The following is a 13337-nucleotide window of genomic DNA, read 5'->3' on the forward strand; positions in this document are numbered from 1 at the left end:
GAACCCGTGTCCCCTGCATCGGCAGGCGGACTCTCAACCACTGCGCCACCAGGGAAGCCCTCCTCTCTTTTTCAAAAAAAATAATTTAATCATGCTCCATTAAAAAATCAAGACAAATTTAGTTAATATGTGTGTAATGTTCAGTTTGGTCATGTTCGCAATCACCTGTTACACATGCTTATAAGCCACATTTTTAAGGCAGTTTGTGGCTCTGGGGAGCAATGGATGATGCCTTGAACTTGGTAACATTCATAAGAAAGGATTATGTTGGCTTATTTACTTCATGATTATATCAGTTGATGTGCTTGAGGTTTTTTTTCCTCAAATAAAAGGCGGGTAATTTGTTGTCAACAGAATTCCCTTTTTTGTTACTTTATTTTTAGGGCTAATCTATGAAAATACTAGATTTAGAACATTATTTTTCACCTGTAATATTTATATTAATTCTCACGTATTATTTAGCTTTAAAGCATTTTCTTTGGAGAGATTAAACCAAGTGTTTTGTAAAATCATTTTTAGTTACCTCTTTTTGCCTCTTTCTTCTATGCCTTTTTCCTCTATGATTTCTAATTTTCAATTTGCTTCTACACCTCCATACTTTATGAATGGAATCAAGTGATTTACTTACAGAATAACTGTGATCAATGCATTGACTTTAAATGAGTCATATTAATATTAAATTTATTGGCACATGTCCCTGTTAATAGTGATATTTTCACCTGTGTTGTGATGTATAATACATGATTCAGTTCATGAGTATATTGTATAAACAGGTTATAAAACTACTCCAGTATACTTATCAATTCTTTTAATAGCCGGTGTTAAAACTCAGTGCTTCTTTATCAAATTTTCATTCATAAAAGTTTTCCGCAAAGGAATGTAAATTCTTTAACTTGATAGATATGTTTATAGAAAAATAAATTTGTATAATTTTCTAATCTCAAGGTCTGATTACTAACCTTTTCAAACAAACCACATGGTTTGCTTTTTAAAAGTCATGTGGTAAATGGGTTAGAAATTTTGGTAACTGTATTTTGTCCAGCTTATCTTTTTTAAGTTTTCCTACCATACTTAATATAAATTACTGTAATTTTAAGATTAAAATAATGTGATATCTAATAATACTTGTGCAGTGACTTAAAACTGAAATAAACATATCCCTGGGCATGGGAATATTTTTCCAAGAGATAAAGAGGCATTGATAGTTTTAAGACTATCCGTTTCTAAATCTATTTCCATATGTGCCTTTCTTAAAATTAACCTGCCTTTGGTCTAGGTTTCCTCCCATTTTCCAAAAGGTATATACTTCTTGTGTCCTAAATTTTACTGTGGTGCACTGCTTCAGGTTGTAAAAACGTCTTGGGCACCATCAAAAGAGAACATTTTGAAATATTGTGGTCATGGTATTGAGGATGTGAATCACTGTAATCACTGTAATGACTGGGAACAAATCTTATATACCAGGTTGTTTCCAGATTTTTGGTTTCAACAAAATGGAAAGAGGATCTGATCAAGTTGTTAGTTAATGAGAGCATTAAGTGTAGTTTTTGAGGGTATATTTTACTGTGTGACCTTTGTATGTAATGAGATAAATGTGTAAAGGATTGAGTGCATTGCCATAACAAAGTCTTTCCTATTTCCATCTACTCATCTATTGTCAGCAGGATTTCTCAACTTGTACACCTGTAAAAATTTAGAATAGTAAGAGAATTTAAACTTCTATTCTAAGCATTAGAAAATATCCACTGATACATGAACTAATTAAAAATCAGTTACTATTTCAAAAAAGAAAGAAAATATTCTAAAGGAACAGTTTTGTAATTACTGTGCAAAATTATTAGCAAATAAACATTTTTCCTTTAATTTTGTATGAAAAATTTCAAACATACACAAAATAAACAGAAAAGTATAACCATCCCCCATCTACCCATTCCTGGCTTCAATTTTCATAACATCTGTTTCTTCACCCCTCTGTACCTCACTACTGGAGAAATGATGATTTTTTTTTTTTTAACAGTTTGTGTTTTTGCTTTGGCAGGGCGGTGCAGGGGCTGGGGGCATTTACTCTAGGTTATTTGGTATGTGTATGTGTGTTTTTTTTCTAACATCTTTGCACATAGACTTTATACTGTAAATTTTTCAAAATTAAAATGACATGACATCTTATAATGATTACTAAATCCCACATATCCCTGGGGTACGTGAAATCTTTCCAAGAGATTACAGGGGGGAATATATTTCATTGACTTCAATTAAATGCTCTTTCTAGGTAGATAATAAGAAGAAACATTAATCAAGTACTTTTACATTTAAATTGGGAAGTTTTGAGTAGAGACTTTCTTGAGTCAGCACAATCATTCAAATATTTTATTTTGCCTATTTACATAATCTGCCAGGACATTTCAAGTAGCTTACCCAAAATGTTATATAATGATAGACATTGATAAATACCAGTTGTTTCTTTAAAATAGCATAGAAGTAAAACCTAATTGTACTTTAATTTAGTATGCTGCAAAGTAGACCAAGAATGTGACTGTAGTCAAGAGTTGAGACAGTTTTTGGTTTTTTAAAAATTAAACATGACAGCTAAACAAAGAAAATTTGTATTAGTTTTATAGGGTACAGTTTAGGTCAGAGAATGAAAGTTCAAATATAACTTGTTTATTTTACATTGATTAATTGTATAACCAGTAATTATCCATGTGACATCCCAATGCAAATGCTGACATCCTTTTCCAAAAGAGTTGTTTTTTGTGCTTTTTCAAAGGTTAAAAAGGTTTTTGTGGTTTAAATGTTGTTACATATTTTACAGCATTAGGATCTATGGAATATTTTGACAACTGCAACAGTTCAATGAAGTTGGTAATTTCTTCTTTTAATTATTTTTCATTGAACAGCTTTGGAGTTACATTTCTACATTTTGATTTCTGGTGTATTATAAAGAAAGAAAACTTAAAAATATGTCAAAGGACGCTTTAGAGAAAATACATAGATAGTGATTACTATATGGTTGTAGCTAAATTATTCTTAACTTGTTTAAACTTTGTTAATGCCTGATTTTGATGAAATAGTGTGGTGTTCTTTCCAGCTACTGATTGTATATGTGATTGCACATTCTTTCTCAAATAAGTTGATTTGTAGGGCTTCACAGATTATCAACCACATCCTAATCCACTTGTAAAGTGGATAATGAACCTGGCTTTATTCAATTAAATAATACTTGGTACAAGTCCCCCCCCCCCACCAAATAAAATTTTAAAGTGTATTGTTTTGGGTTTTTTGAGGGTAAAGTTAAAAATTTTTGTTTTTACAATTTTAGTTGTCAAATTACTTCATTTTAAACTTGTTTTAAAAATTAGAGATGTATTGTTTCTTTTGGGTGCATATCACCAATTAATACGTTTGATTTCAGATCTACAACTTACTGCTTTGTAAACTTCGCCGAGGTAAAATGAAACCATTTGGCTACTTGAACTGATCTACATTACATAGGTTTTTCCTATTGACATTTGCAGTAGCTAACATGTCAGAAATAGAAGTGATGAAACAATACATCTTCCATACTCTGAATTGGCATAACGCTAAATACAAATGTAGCTAATTTTTTTAGACTACGAAATATAATTTTTTTAGTTCAAGTATTGTTGTAACAAATGAGATATTAAAGGTAGAGCTTTCTCTACATTAGTAAAATGTATCCAGAATGTTTACATATACTAGAATTGTAAAAGATAGCTTTGCAACATAACTCATTTTCTAACTCTAATACTGGTTTAAGTTTATTTTAGAAATATAAGTAGATTGTTCTTAATTGAAAACCATAATTTATATATACCTAATTCTTTGCTAAGGGTAAAACTTTATTTTAAGTTTTTTTAAAATGTGAAATTAAATAAATAACATACATTCTAGCAGATTAGATTATGTGGTGTTATGAAAGATAAGGGGGTTTGAGGAGCTTATATTTAAACTTCTGTAACTTTGGGTTGGGAAAAGTTATACTTAAAATAAAGCATTCCCTTTGTAATTCAGATCCATTCTCAACATATGAGTGTTAATGTAAGAACACATAAAAAAAGCTTATGTAAATATTAAATTACCTTAGAAGTATTTCCTAGCTTTAAAAGTACTAATGTGCAGTATATTAATTATAATGATAGCAGTTTGGAATTTTGATATTATATTCGCTTAAAACTTAACTGGGGTGGGGCCCTATATTAACATATTTATGTCTCATTTCTTTGCAGCAAGGAGTGAATAATGCTGAAAAATTTGACTATGTAAGTACAATATAGAATTCAGTTTTCATGCTACATTCTTTATATTTGTTTTTTGATTACTAAAAATACTTTCTAATTTTGTTTTATAGGTAATGCAATTTTTGAATAAGATGGCTGGTAATGAGTATGTTGGATTCAGTAATGCAACGTGAGTCTGATTTATGATTTAGGTTTTTATGATAGGTCAGATCTCTTGAAATTATTTTTAAAAATTAGATTATAGAATTTTATTTTAAATACTGTTTTGTGACTCCATGTATGTATACTTCAGTGAATAAATAATTAGAATTTGGTCATTAGAGAGAAATGTATGATTTCTAAATTACCTGAGGGAGGACACTTAAAATGCTTTAACTAGTTTTGATAAACTTCTTGTGGGAAATCATAGAATTAGAAGAGACCTTAAGTTTACCTTAAGTGACTGGCACTTTCTCAATTTTCTCTTTGCCTATAGTACTGTCTTACCTCTCATAATCTCTCTGTGCCTGGCTAACTTGATTTTTACCCCGACTTTTTATTTTGAAATTTGCAAATCTACAGAAAAGTTGAAAGACAAAATATGAAAATCTGGATATCTTTCACTTATATTTTCTGATTAATATTTTGTCTTGTTTGCTTTTTCTCAACCTGTCTCTCTCTTTAGATGGACAGTTTAAAATAAGTGTGTATCTCTATATACATATACATGTACATATGTGTAAATATATATATATGTGGGGTTTTTTTTTCAGAACTGTTTGAAATTAAGTTGTAGACCTCATGCTACTTCACCCTTAAATTACTCAGCATGTATATGCTAAGAATAAGGACATTCTCCTTTATAATCACAATGCCAGCAACACATTTATTAAGAACATTAACATTAATTTTAAAATATCATGATATTAATCAATATATAAATGTCCTCAACTGTCCTGTATGTAAATGCCTTTTATGGCCTTTATTTTTTTCAGGATCAGTGTCATGCATAACTTTTGTTATGTCTTTTTTGTCTTTTTAAAATAGAACAGTCCCCCTACCCTAGACCCTTTTTAAAATTTTACTAACTGGCCTTTTTCAAAGAGTACCAACCATTTGTCTTATAGAACAGGAATTAACTTTTTCTGTGAAGGACCAGATAGTAAATATTTTGTACTTGGGGGCCATATGGTCTCTGTTGCAACTATTCAATTCCACTGTTTCAGTAGGAAAGCAAGCAATAAACACTATGAGGCTGTGTTCCAAAAAACTTTATAAAAGCATGGGCCACATCTGGCCCATGGGCTGTAGTAGACATTCCTTATTTTGAATAGGTCTGATTGTTTCCTTGTGATTAGATAAAGCTTAAGCAGTTTTGGCTTGAAAACTAAACTAGGTGATGCTTTGTATTTCACATTGTCTGCCTTACCAGCTTTTATTCATCAGCTTAAGGATCTTTTCCAGGAAGTTTTTTATGAATCTCATCTCACCTTCCTTCTGTGCTCTCATATTACCATATTTTATTGAACTTATTCTATGATTCTATGTCTCTTTTTGCCTCGTCATCACCATTATACTCTAACTTCCTTAAGACCTGGATAGAGTATCTTCCAATTCATTTCTGTATTCCTGTTATCTAGTGGATAGTAAGTACTGAACACAATGTTTGATGAACAGAACTATGTGGTAGGCACTGTGATCATTGCTGAATTGTTACTACTTTATCTATACTATATTGATTTTTTTTTAAAGTATGACAAGTTCATTTCCAAGAACTTTTCCATATCCAACATTTTTTTTCCAACCATAGAAATATTAAAACGTGCAGTTAGAAGGAGCTGTCTGCCCCTGATCGATAATAAGAAGAGTGTCACACACAGTTCCTCTTTTAGCAGCAGCCTTCTGAACTCTTTTTTTTTTTTTTTTTTTTTTTTAAATTTATTTATTTTTGGCTGTGTTGGGTCTTTGTTGCTGCGCACGGGCTTTCTCTAGTTGCGGCGAGCGGGGGCTACCTTTTGTTCTAGTGCGCAGGGTTCTCACTGTGGTGGCTTCTCTTGTTGTGGAGCACGGGCTCTAGGCATGTGGGCTTCAGTAGTTGTGGCTCGCGGGCCCTAGAGCACAGCCTCAGTAGTTGTGGTGCATGGGCTTAGTTGCTCTGCGGCATGTGGGATCTTCCTGGACCAGGGCTCAAACCCATGTCCCCGGCATTGGTAGGCGGATTCTTAACCACTGTGCCACCAGGGAAGTCCCCCTTCTGAACTCTTATAGGTTGAGCTCTTAAATGTACCACAGATAAAATCTGTCTAAATCAAAACTCATTCTCTTCCTTACTAAACTGCTCATTGCCCTAAGGATCCCAATGTCAGTTGATATTGCCATCCTTTCTGTAGACTACGTTAGAAATCTAGGCTTTGTACCAGACTTTACCCTGTTTCTCCTCTTTCCTATTAGGTTGGAAGACTTGTCCACTGCTCTCATGTTTGATCATACCTCTCCTTCCATTCCTATCATCACTGCCTAAGTTAGGGCTTCCTATAGCTCTCATTACAGTAGTCTTCTAATAATATCATTCATCCTTTCTTTTTCCCTTTTCCCAAACTGATGTCAGAGTTATCCTTTTAAAATGTAGATCTGATAAGGGAACTTGTTTGAAAGCCTTCAAGCTTTCATTTTGTAGGTAATCAGTAGCCATTACATTTTTTAACATTTATCAGTCTTGATAATTTTGTCCTAGTCTCCTTTGTTGGTTTGGGATTTCTCCACTCTTCTCCATGAAACTGTTTTCCGAGATACATCAGAATATTTGCCATTCTTTGATGAAGTCCTGTCTTTTATAACTTTGTTCATGCTGTATAATATTTGCCACTTCCTAGGCTTCCCCCAGAAATTTATTAATTCAGCAAATGCTGTAAGGTCCATTTCATGTCTATCTCAGTGAAATTTCCATAGATTCTCTCAGTTGGAATTGACTATTTAGTGTACTTTTGGGGGGAGTCAGAAGAGTCTGTAATTAATAGTAAATTTGAACAGTTGAATATTTGATAATTTAAAAATTAGCTTCTTTATTCACAAAACTTCAGTAGTTGTGGCTCGCGGGCCCTAGAGCACAGCCTCAGTAGTTGTGGTGCATGGGCTTAGTTGCTCTGCGGCATGTGGGATCTTCCTGGACCAGGGCTCAAACCCATGTCCCCGGCATTGGTAGGCGGATTCTTAACCACTGTGCCACCAGGGAAGTCCCCCTTCTGAACTCTTATAGGTTGAGCTCTTAAATGTACCACAGATAAAATCTGTCTAAATCAAAACTCATTCTCTTCCTTACTAAACTGCTCATTGCCCTAAGGATCCCAATGTCAGTTGATATTGCCATCCTTTCTGTAGACTACGTTAGAAATCTAGGCTTTGTACCAGACTTTACCCTGTTTCTCCTCTTTCCTATTAGGTTGGAAGACTTGTCCACTGCTCTCATGTTTGATCATACCTCTCCTTCCATTCCTATCATCACTACCTAAGTTAGGGCTTCCTATAGCTCTCATTACAGTAGTCTTCTAATAATATCATTCATCCTTTCTTTTTCCCTTTTCCCAAACTGATGTCAGAGTTATCCTTTTAAAATGTAGATCTGATAAGGGAACTTGTTTGAAAGCCTTCAAGCTTTCATTTTGTAGGTAATCAGTAGCCATTACATTTTTTAACATTTATCAGTCTTGATAATTTTGTCCTAGTCTCCTTTGTTGGTTTGGGATTTCTCCACTCTTCTCCATGAAACTGTTTTCCAAGATACATCAGAATATTTGCCATTCTTTGATGAAGTCCTGTCTTTTATAACTTTGTTCATGCTGTATAATATTTGCCACTTCCTAGGCTTCCCCCAGAAATTTATTAATTCAGCAAATGCTGTAAGGTCCATTTCATGTCTATCTCAGTGAAATTTCCATAGATTCTCTCAGTTGGAATTGACTATTTAGTGTACTTTTGGGGGGAGTCAGAAGAGTCTGTAATTAATAGTAAATTTGAACAGTTGAATATTTGATAATTTAAAAATTAGCTTCTTTATTCACAAAATATGAAGACTAGAAAGGACCTAGTTCATTTCAGTCCTTTTACAGCTGAGAAAATTAAGGCAGAAAGAATTGTTACTTAAATGACTTGCCCAAGGCCACATAGCTAACCTGTTGACAGAACTGGGACTGGAATCCAGCAGCCTTGACTCTTAGGTCAGTGTTCTTTATACTGCACTTTGCTATACAAATTAACCTACAGAACAATCATGCTTTTACAGAAAGTAAATAAATGGAGCAAATGTTTTTTTTTCTTTTAGGTTTCAGTCTGAAAGAGAAAGTGGAGATCGAAATTTTGCAATAGGATATTACTTAAAAGAAAAAAAGGTTTTTAAATTCTGTTTCTATTTCAAATTATTCTTTTATTTATTAAATAAAAAATTTTATTAAAATACATGAAGTATAATAAAACTCAACAATAGCTTTTAAGCAGCTACCTATGACTAAGGTGCAGAGGTTTTGCAAAACACTGTTGAGTTAATACTATCAAAGTGTTAATATTCAAGCAATTTGTATTTGGTAGTATTCAAATATTTGACTAGTTATAGTAATGCAAATTTTGCTTAAGGATTAGCCCATTTTTCAAAAGCATAACGCTTGACTATTGCTGGTTACACTTGATTTTTAAATTTTAAGTGGCTGGTCTAATAACTTGGTTCATGAATTATGAATCAGTTTATCATTGCCAGTTAAACGAGTATCTAGAAATCTGGATAATTACATGGTGTAATTTTGATTTATTCTTCATTATTTCATGTTTGCACCCTTTTATAGGTTGTGTGCTATTTTGTTCTCAATTAGGATGAAACGTGTATATTTTAAATTTAATCTCCATGTATCTTTTACTTGTGTGCATTTTTTTTTCCCCGTGTGCCTATATTTTTAATTGCCTTTCTGTTTTTTCAGTGTTTTCCAGAAGGCACAGACATGGTTGGTATATTAGACTTCTATTTCCAGGTAATTTATCTTAACTGTATGAATTATGTACCTAAATGGGTGTGTCACATTTTGCAGAATATAGATGTCTCTGAAATCTTGGCTTTAGGCAGAGAGAAAATACATTTCCCATTGACTTTTGAAAAAATGTCCTTGTTAAAGGCAATCTCGTGTCTGTATCTCCTAAAAAGTGATGTCTCAGAATGTAACAGGGAAATGTTTTTTTCTATAAAAATATTATATTTAAGAAATATGGAAAATAATTTACAGCTCCAGCAATTGGCTTCTCTTTATTATAAACTGAGCTCTGTTTTCTTAGTTTTAAAATTTTGTTTGAAGGAGTTACTTGTTTCTTTATCAGAAGGTTCATATTCAACATTCTAAAGTGGCATTTTCTCTGTTTGTTTAGTTCATTTCTACAATGTCACATAATGGATTTTCTAATAAGTTAGCTTTCGATATTCATGGGGGAGGGGGCCATTTACATAATCTTCTGTGGTATAGAACTCAAGATAGCCTTCCTGGACATCCTTCTCTTCCCCCCATATTTTCAGTTCAATTCATTCTTACAGATTTAATGCCATTGGTGCTTCTGATGAGTTTGTAATGTGAAGCTACGTAGTAACAAATTAATTATTGTTAATTTCTGTTTTACCTTACATTGCCTGCCTTTACTTTTTAAGGTAACCTTTTAGTAATCGTAAAGAATATATAAGGAAAGTTGGTAACGAGTAGATTTTGATGGAAGTCCAGGTCACAGTTTGTCACCTGCCTATTGTGAAGAACTATGAATTGGGAATCCAGACTATCAATAGAAAATCAGTCTAACCTGGCTACGTTTTAGCCATGTGACTTAGTTTCAATTACTGAACCCTGGTTTCATTATCTGTAGCATATGCTTGACCTAACTTCCTGCATTACAGTGGACAAGTACATGAGATGTATGTGAAATTCCTTTGAAACTATAAAATGTTATATGAAATACAGTGTCATATTTACTTTTTATCCAGTGTCCCTTATTTTTTCCCTAGCCTATATGGATTTCTTCCATACGTTAATGTTTCTTTTCCTTTGGTACACGTATTTAACTTTGGCTGTCATAGCTTAGGTGCTACTAATCTACTGTGAAATTTCTATACTTCAGGGCAAAAATCAAGAGACAGCCATAGAAAACTTACTTGCTCTTTTGGAGAAAGGCTGCATCTAACTGAACATCTGTCAGGCTACCAGGAGAGTACTCTTAAATTGCGATTTGTCAAATTGGAAGTGTATCACCTTATGACAAACAAAATTTCCATTAATACTAATTATAAAGTAGGAATTGGTCATTGGAGTTTAAATCTTCTTTTAGAAAGCCTTTCATAATTAAATCACCTGTACTATAAGTCTTTGCTATGTGGGTCCATATAATAAGTAGATTCTGTAGTTTTGAAGAAATAGGGAAGGGGTTTTAACATAAATAGGCAAAAGTGGAAGTCAGTCAAAAGTGGCTTCTAATCAGTTTTCAAATTCACTGCAGTTAGTTTCCTTACTGCTATTTCCAAACCCCTTTGTGCCTCTTAAAGATCTTGGTATGAGAAAGGAAAATTATAAGTTGAGAACTGTCATGTCTTTTTCTTCCTACTTCCTACCTTCTCCTTCTCCTCCACTTTCCTCTCAGTTTTGGTTACTGTTAGTGAAAAGTTAAATAGAGCATTTATTTATTGTTTTAGTTTTATGGGTAAATTTGGGTTTGGTGTGGTAAACTATTTCCATTATTTTGATTATACTGAAATGCAAAAATTTCACCCTACAGTGTACCTGGACTTCACTTTTTTCATTCATTATAGTATATCTAGCACCCATAGTCAATATCAAATAACTATTTGAATGTTAATGAATGGTTTAAAATGTAACATTTTGGTTTTAGGCACACAGAGCATGTAGGCTAGAACTGTCTTAGATTTTTTTCCTTTAGTCCTTTGCATGTTGCCGTATGGGGATGCTGAGCTTTGTTCCAGGCAAGGTGTCCGTAAATTTTTTCTTAAAGTATCAGTTTCTCATGTAGATGCGAACTGTCAAAATACTGATGAATGTTGCTTTATTTTAAAAATAGATCTCGGCTCTTTTCTCCCTGTTGAGTTAAAAATAATTATGTTTGTGTATCCTACAGAAAGCATTAATATTTAAGCAAATTTGAATATCACATGAATATCACATGAGGCAATTACAAATCTTAGTGCTTAGGAGCTGGCTCTTCCTATCTTTGGTCTGCCATTAAAAGGCTGAATAACTGGGCAAATTAGGATAAACCTTAAAGGGGCTAGAACATTGTTCACATTTAAATCTTTCTATGTCATCAAGTTATCCCTTTGGAAGAAATATTTCAGATCTGTATGAAATACCAGATGACACAGATTATCTTAGAGGTCAACTGTACTACTAAAAATAATGTGAGCCTAAATTTTCAGAATTTAGTTTTTTCTTCCTTTTAGCTATGCTCCATTGAAGTAACTTGTGAATCAGCTAGTGTGCTGGCGGCAACACTGGCTAATGGTGGCTTCTGCCCAATTACTGGTGAAAGAGTACTGAGTCCTGAAGCAGTTCGAAATACACTCAGTTTGATGCATTCCTGTGGCATGTATGATTTCTCGGGGCAGTTTGCTTTCCATGTAAGTAATTGTTTAATCTTAATTTCTCTGGCAGGAAACTAGTCTGGACTAGTTCTTTTAAAAATACAGTTTGAACTTTGCTTCTAGAGCTGTACATTAATTTTTGAGAGAGAGGCTTGTTTTCAAGGTTAATTTGTTACAGAATTGGTAAGAAATAGAGTTAAGCAGTCTACGACATGTTCTTAAGAACTTGAAGTTTAATTTATAGAACCTTATCACTTTTATTTTTAAGGCATTTCACTGTACAGGCTTAGTACAGACTTTACCTTTAGTTGCTAATGTTTAATATTATGGTGATTACATACCTCAGGAATTCTTTAAGTTCAGAAGGAGTGCATAACTGATGTTTAACATCTTTGGTTACAGCCGTAGGTGTTTTAAAGGACTTAAAGTATATTAAAGTTAAAACTTAACAAAAATATACTCCTTTAAGCTCTGTTGTGCATTCGCCACTTATGAAATGTTGTAGACTTTTCTTGTTTCATTCTATGTCTAGTCTAGTCATAATGCCCTAAAAATTTATTTTGAAAATTTTAAAAATAGAAAAATAGATGCATTTAAAGTTAGAGAAAGACAAATATCATATGATATCACTTATGTGTGGAATCTAAAAGAAAAATGAACAAATGAAATTATATACAGAACAGCAATAGATCCACAGACATAGAAAACAAACTTATGGTTACCAAAGGGGAAGGGGGGGTGAGGCATAAATTAGGAGTTTGGGATTAACATATACACACTACTATATTTAAAATAGATAACCAACAGGACCTACTGTATAGCACAGAGAACTCTACTCAATATTTTATAATAACATATAAGGGAAAAGAATCTTAAAAAAATATATATATATGTATAACTGAATCACTTTGCTGTATACCTGAAACTAACACAACATTGTAAATTAACTATACTTCAATAAAAGTAAATAAATAAATAGGTCCCCTTCGCTCAACTTCAGTAATTATCAATACATGACCAATCTTGTTTCATCTATATTACACCTACTTCCCCCACCCTTTTCATAGTTCAGTATGTAATTCTAAATGATAAGGACTCTAAAACATACACAGCACCATTGTTATGTATAAAAATCTGAAAAGAATTTTAATCTTTAATATCATCAAAATATTTAGTCAATAATGGAAAAGAATATGAAAAAGAATATATGTATAATTGAATCACTTTGCTGTACAGCAGAAAATAACACAACGTTGTAAATCAACTGTACTTCAATAAAATACATTTTAAAAAATAGTCAATATTCAGATTATCTGGATTATCTTAATTATTATTTTACAATTTGTTTCACTTGGGTTACAAATACGGGCCATACATTGTGGTTGGTTGTGTCTCTATTATTATTTTTAAAATCTTTAGTCTCCCCCTTAACCTCTTTTTTCTTGTTATTTTTGGTTGAAAAAACTAGGTCATTTTTTCCTGTACAGTTT

General features: G+C 32.7%; 1 protein-coding gene across 4 annotated transcripts in view; it reads left to right on the plus strand.

The window, feature by feature from the left end:
* GLS (glutaminase) overlaps positions 1 to 13337 on the plus strand; it is an 80794-nt gene that overhangs the window by 30935 nt on the left and 36522 nt on the right. For 3 of the 4 annotated variants that reach the window (XM_024115586.2, XM_024115585.3, XM_024115587.3), the window contains exons 8-12: positions 4248 to 4280; positions 4370 to 4428; positions 8557 to 8623; positions 9203 to 9253; positions 11707 to 11883. In XM_024115586.2, coding sequence (XP_023971354.1) covers positions 4248 to 4280; positions 4370 to 4428; positions 8557 to 8623; positions 9203 to 9253; positions 11707 to 11883 — 387 coding nt within the window. Of the gene's footprint in view, positions 1 to 3430; positions 3447 to 4247; positions 4281 to 4369; positions 4429 to 8556; positions 8624 to 9202; positions 9254 to 11706; positions 11884 to 13337 lie in introns of those variants that run through there. The other variant, XM_007114606.4, reaches the window with a different exon arrangement.

The sequence above is a fragment of the Physeter macrocephalus genome, chromosome 2 (assembly GCF_002837175.3).
Source record: "Physeter macrocephalus isolate SW-GA chromosome 2, ASM283717v5, whole genome shotgun sequence".
Taxonomy (NCBI): Eukaryota; Metazoa; Chordata; class Mammalia; order Artiodactyla; family Physeteridae; genus Physeter; species Physeter macrocephalus.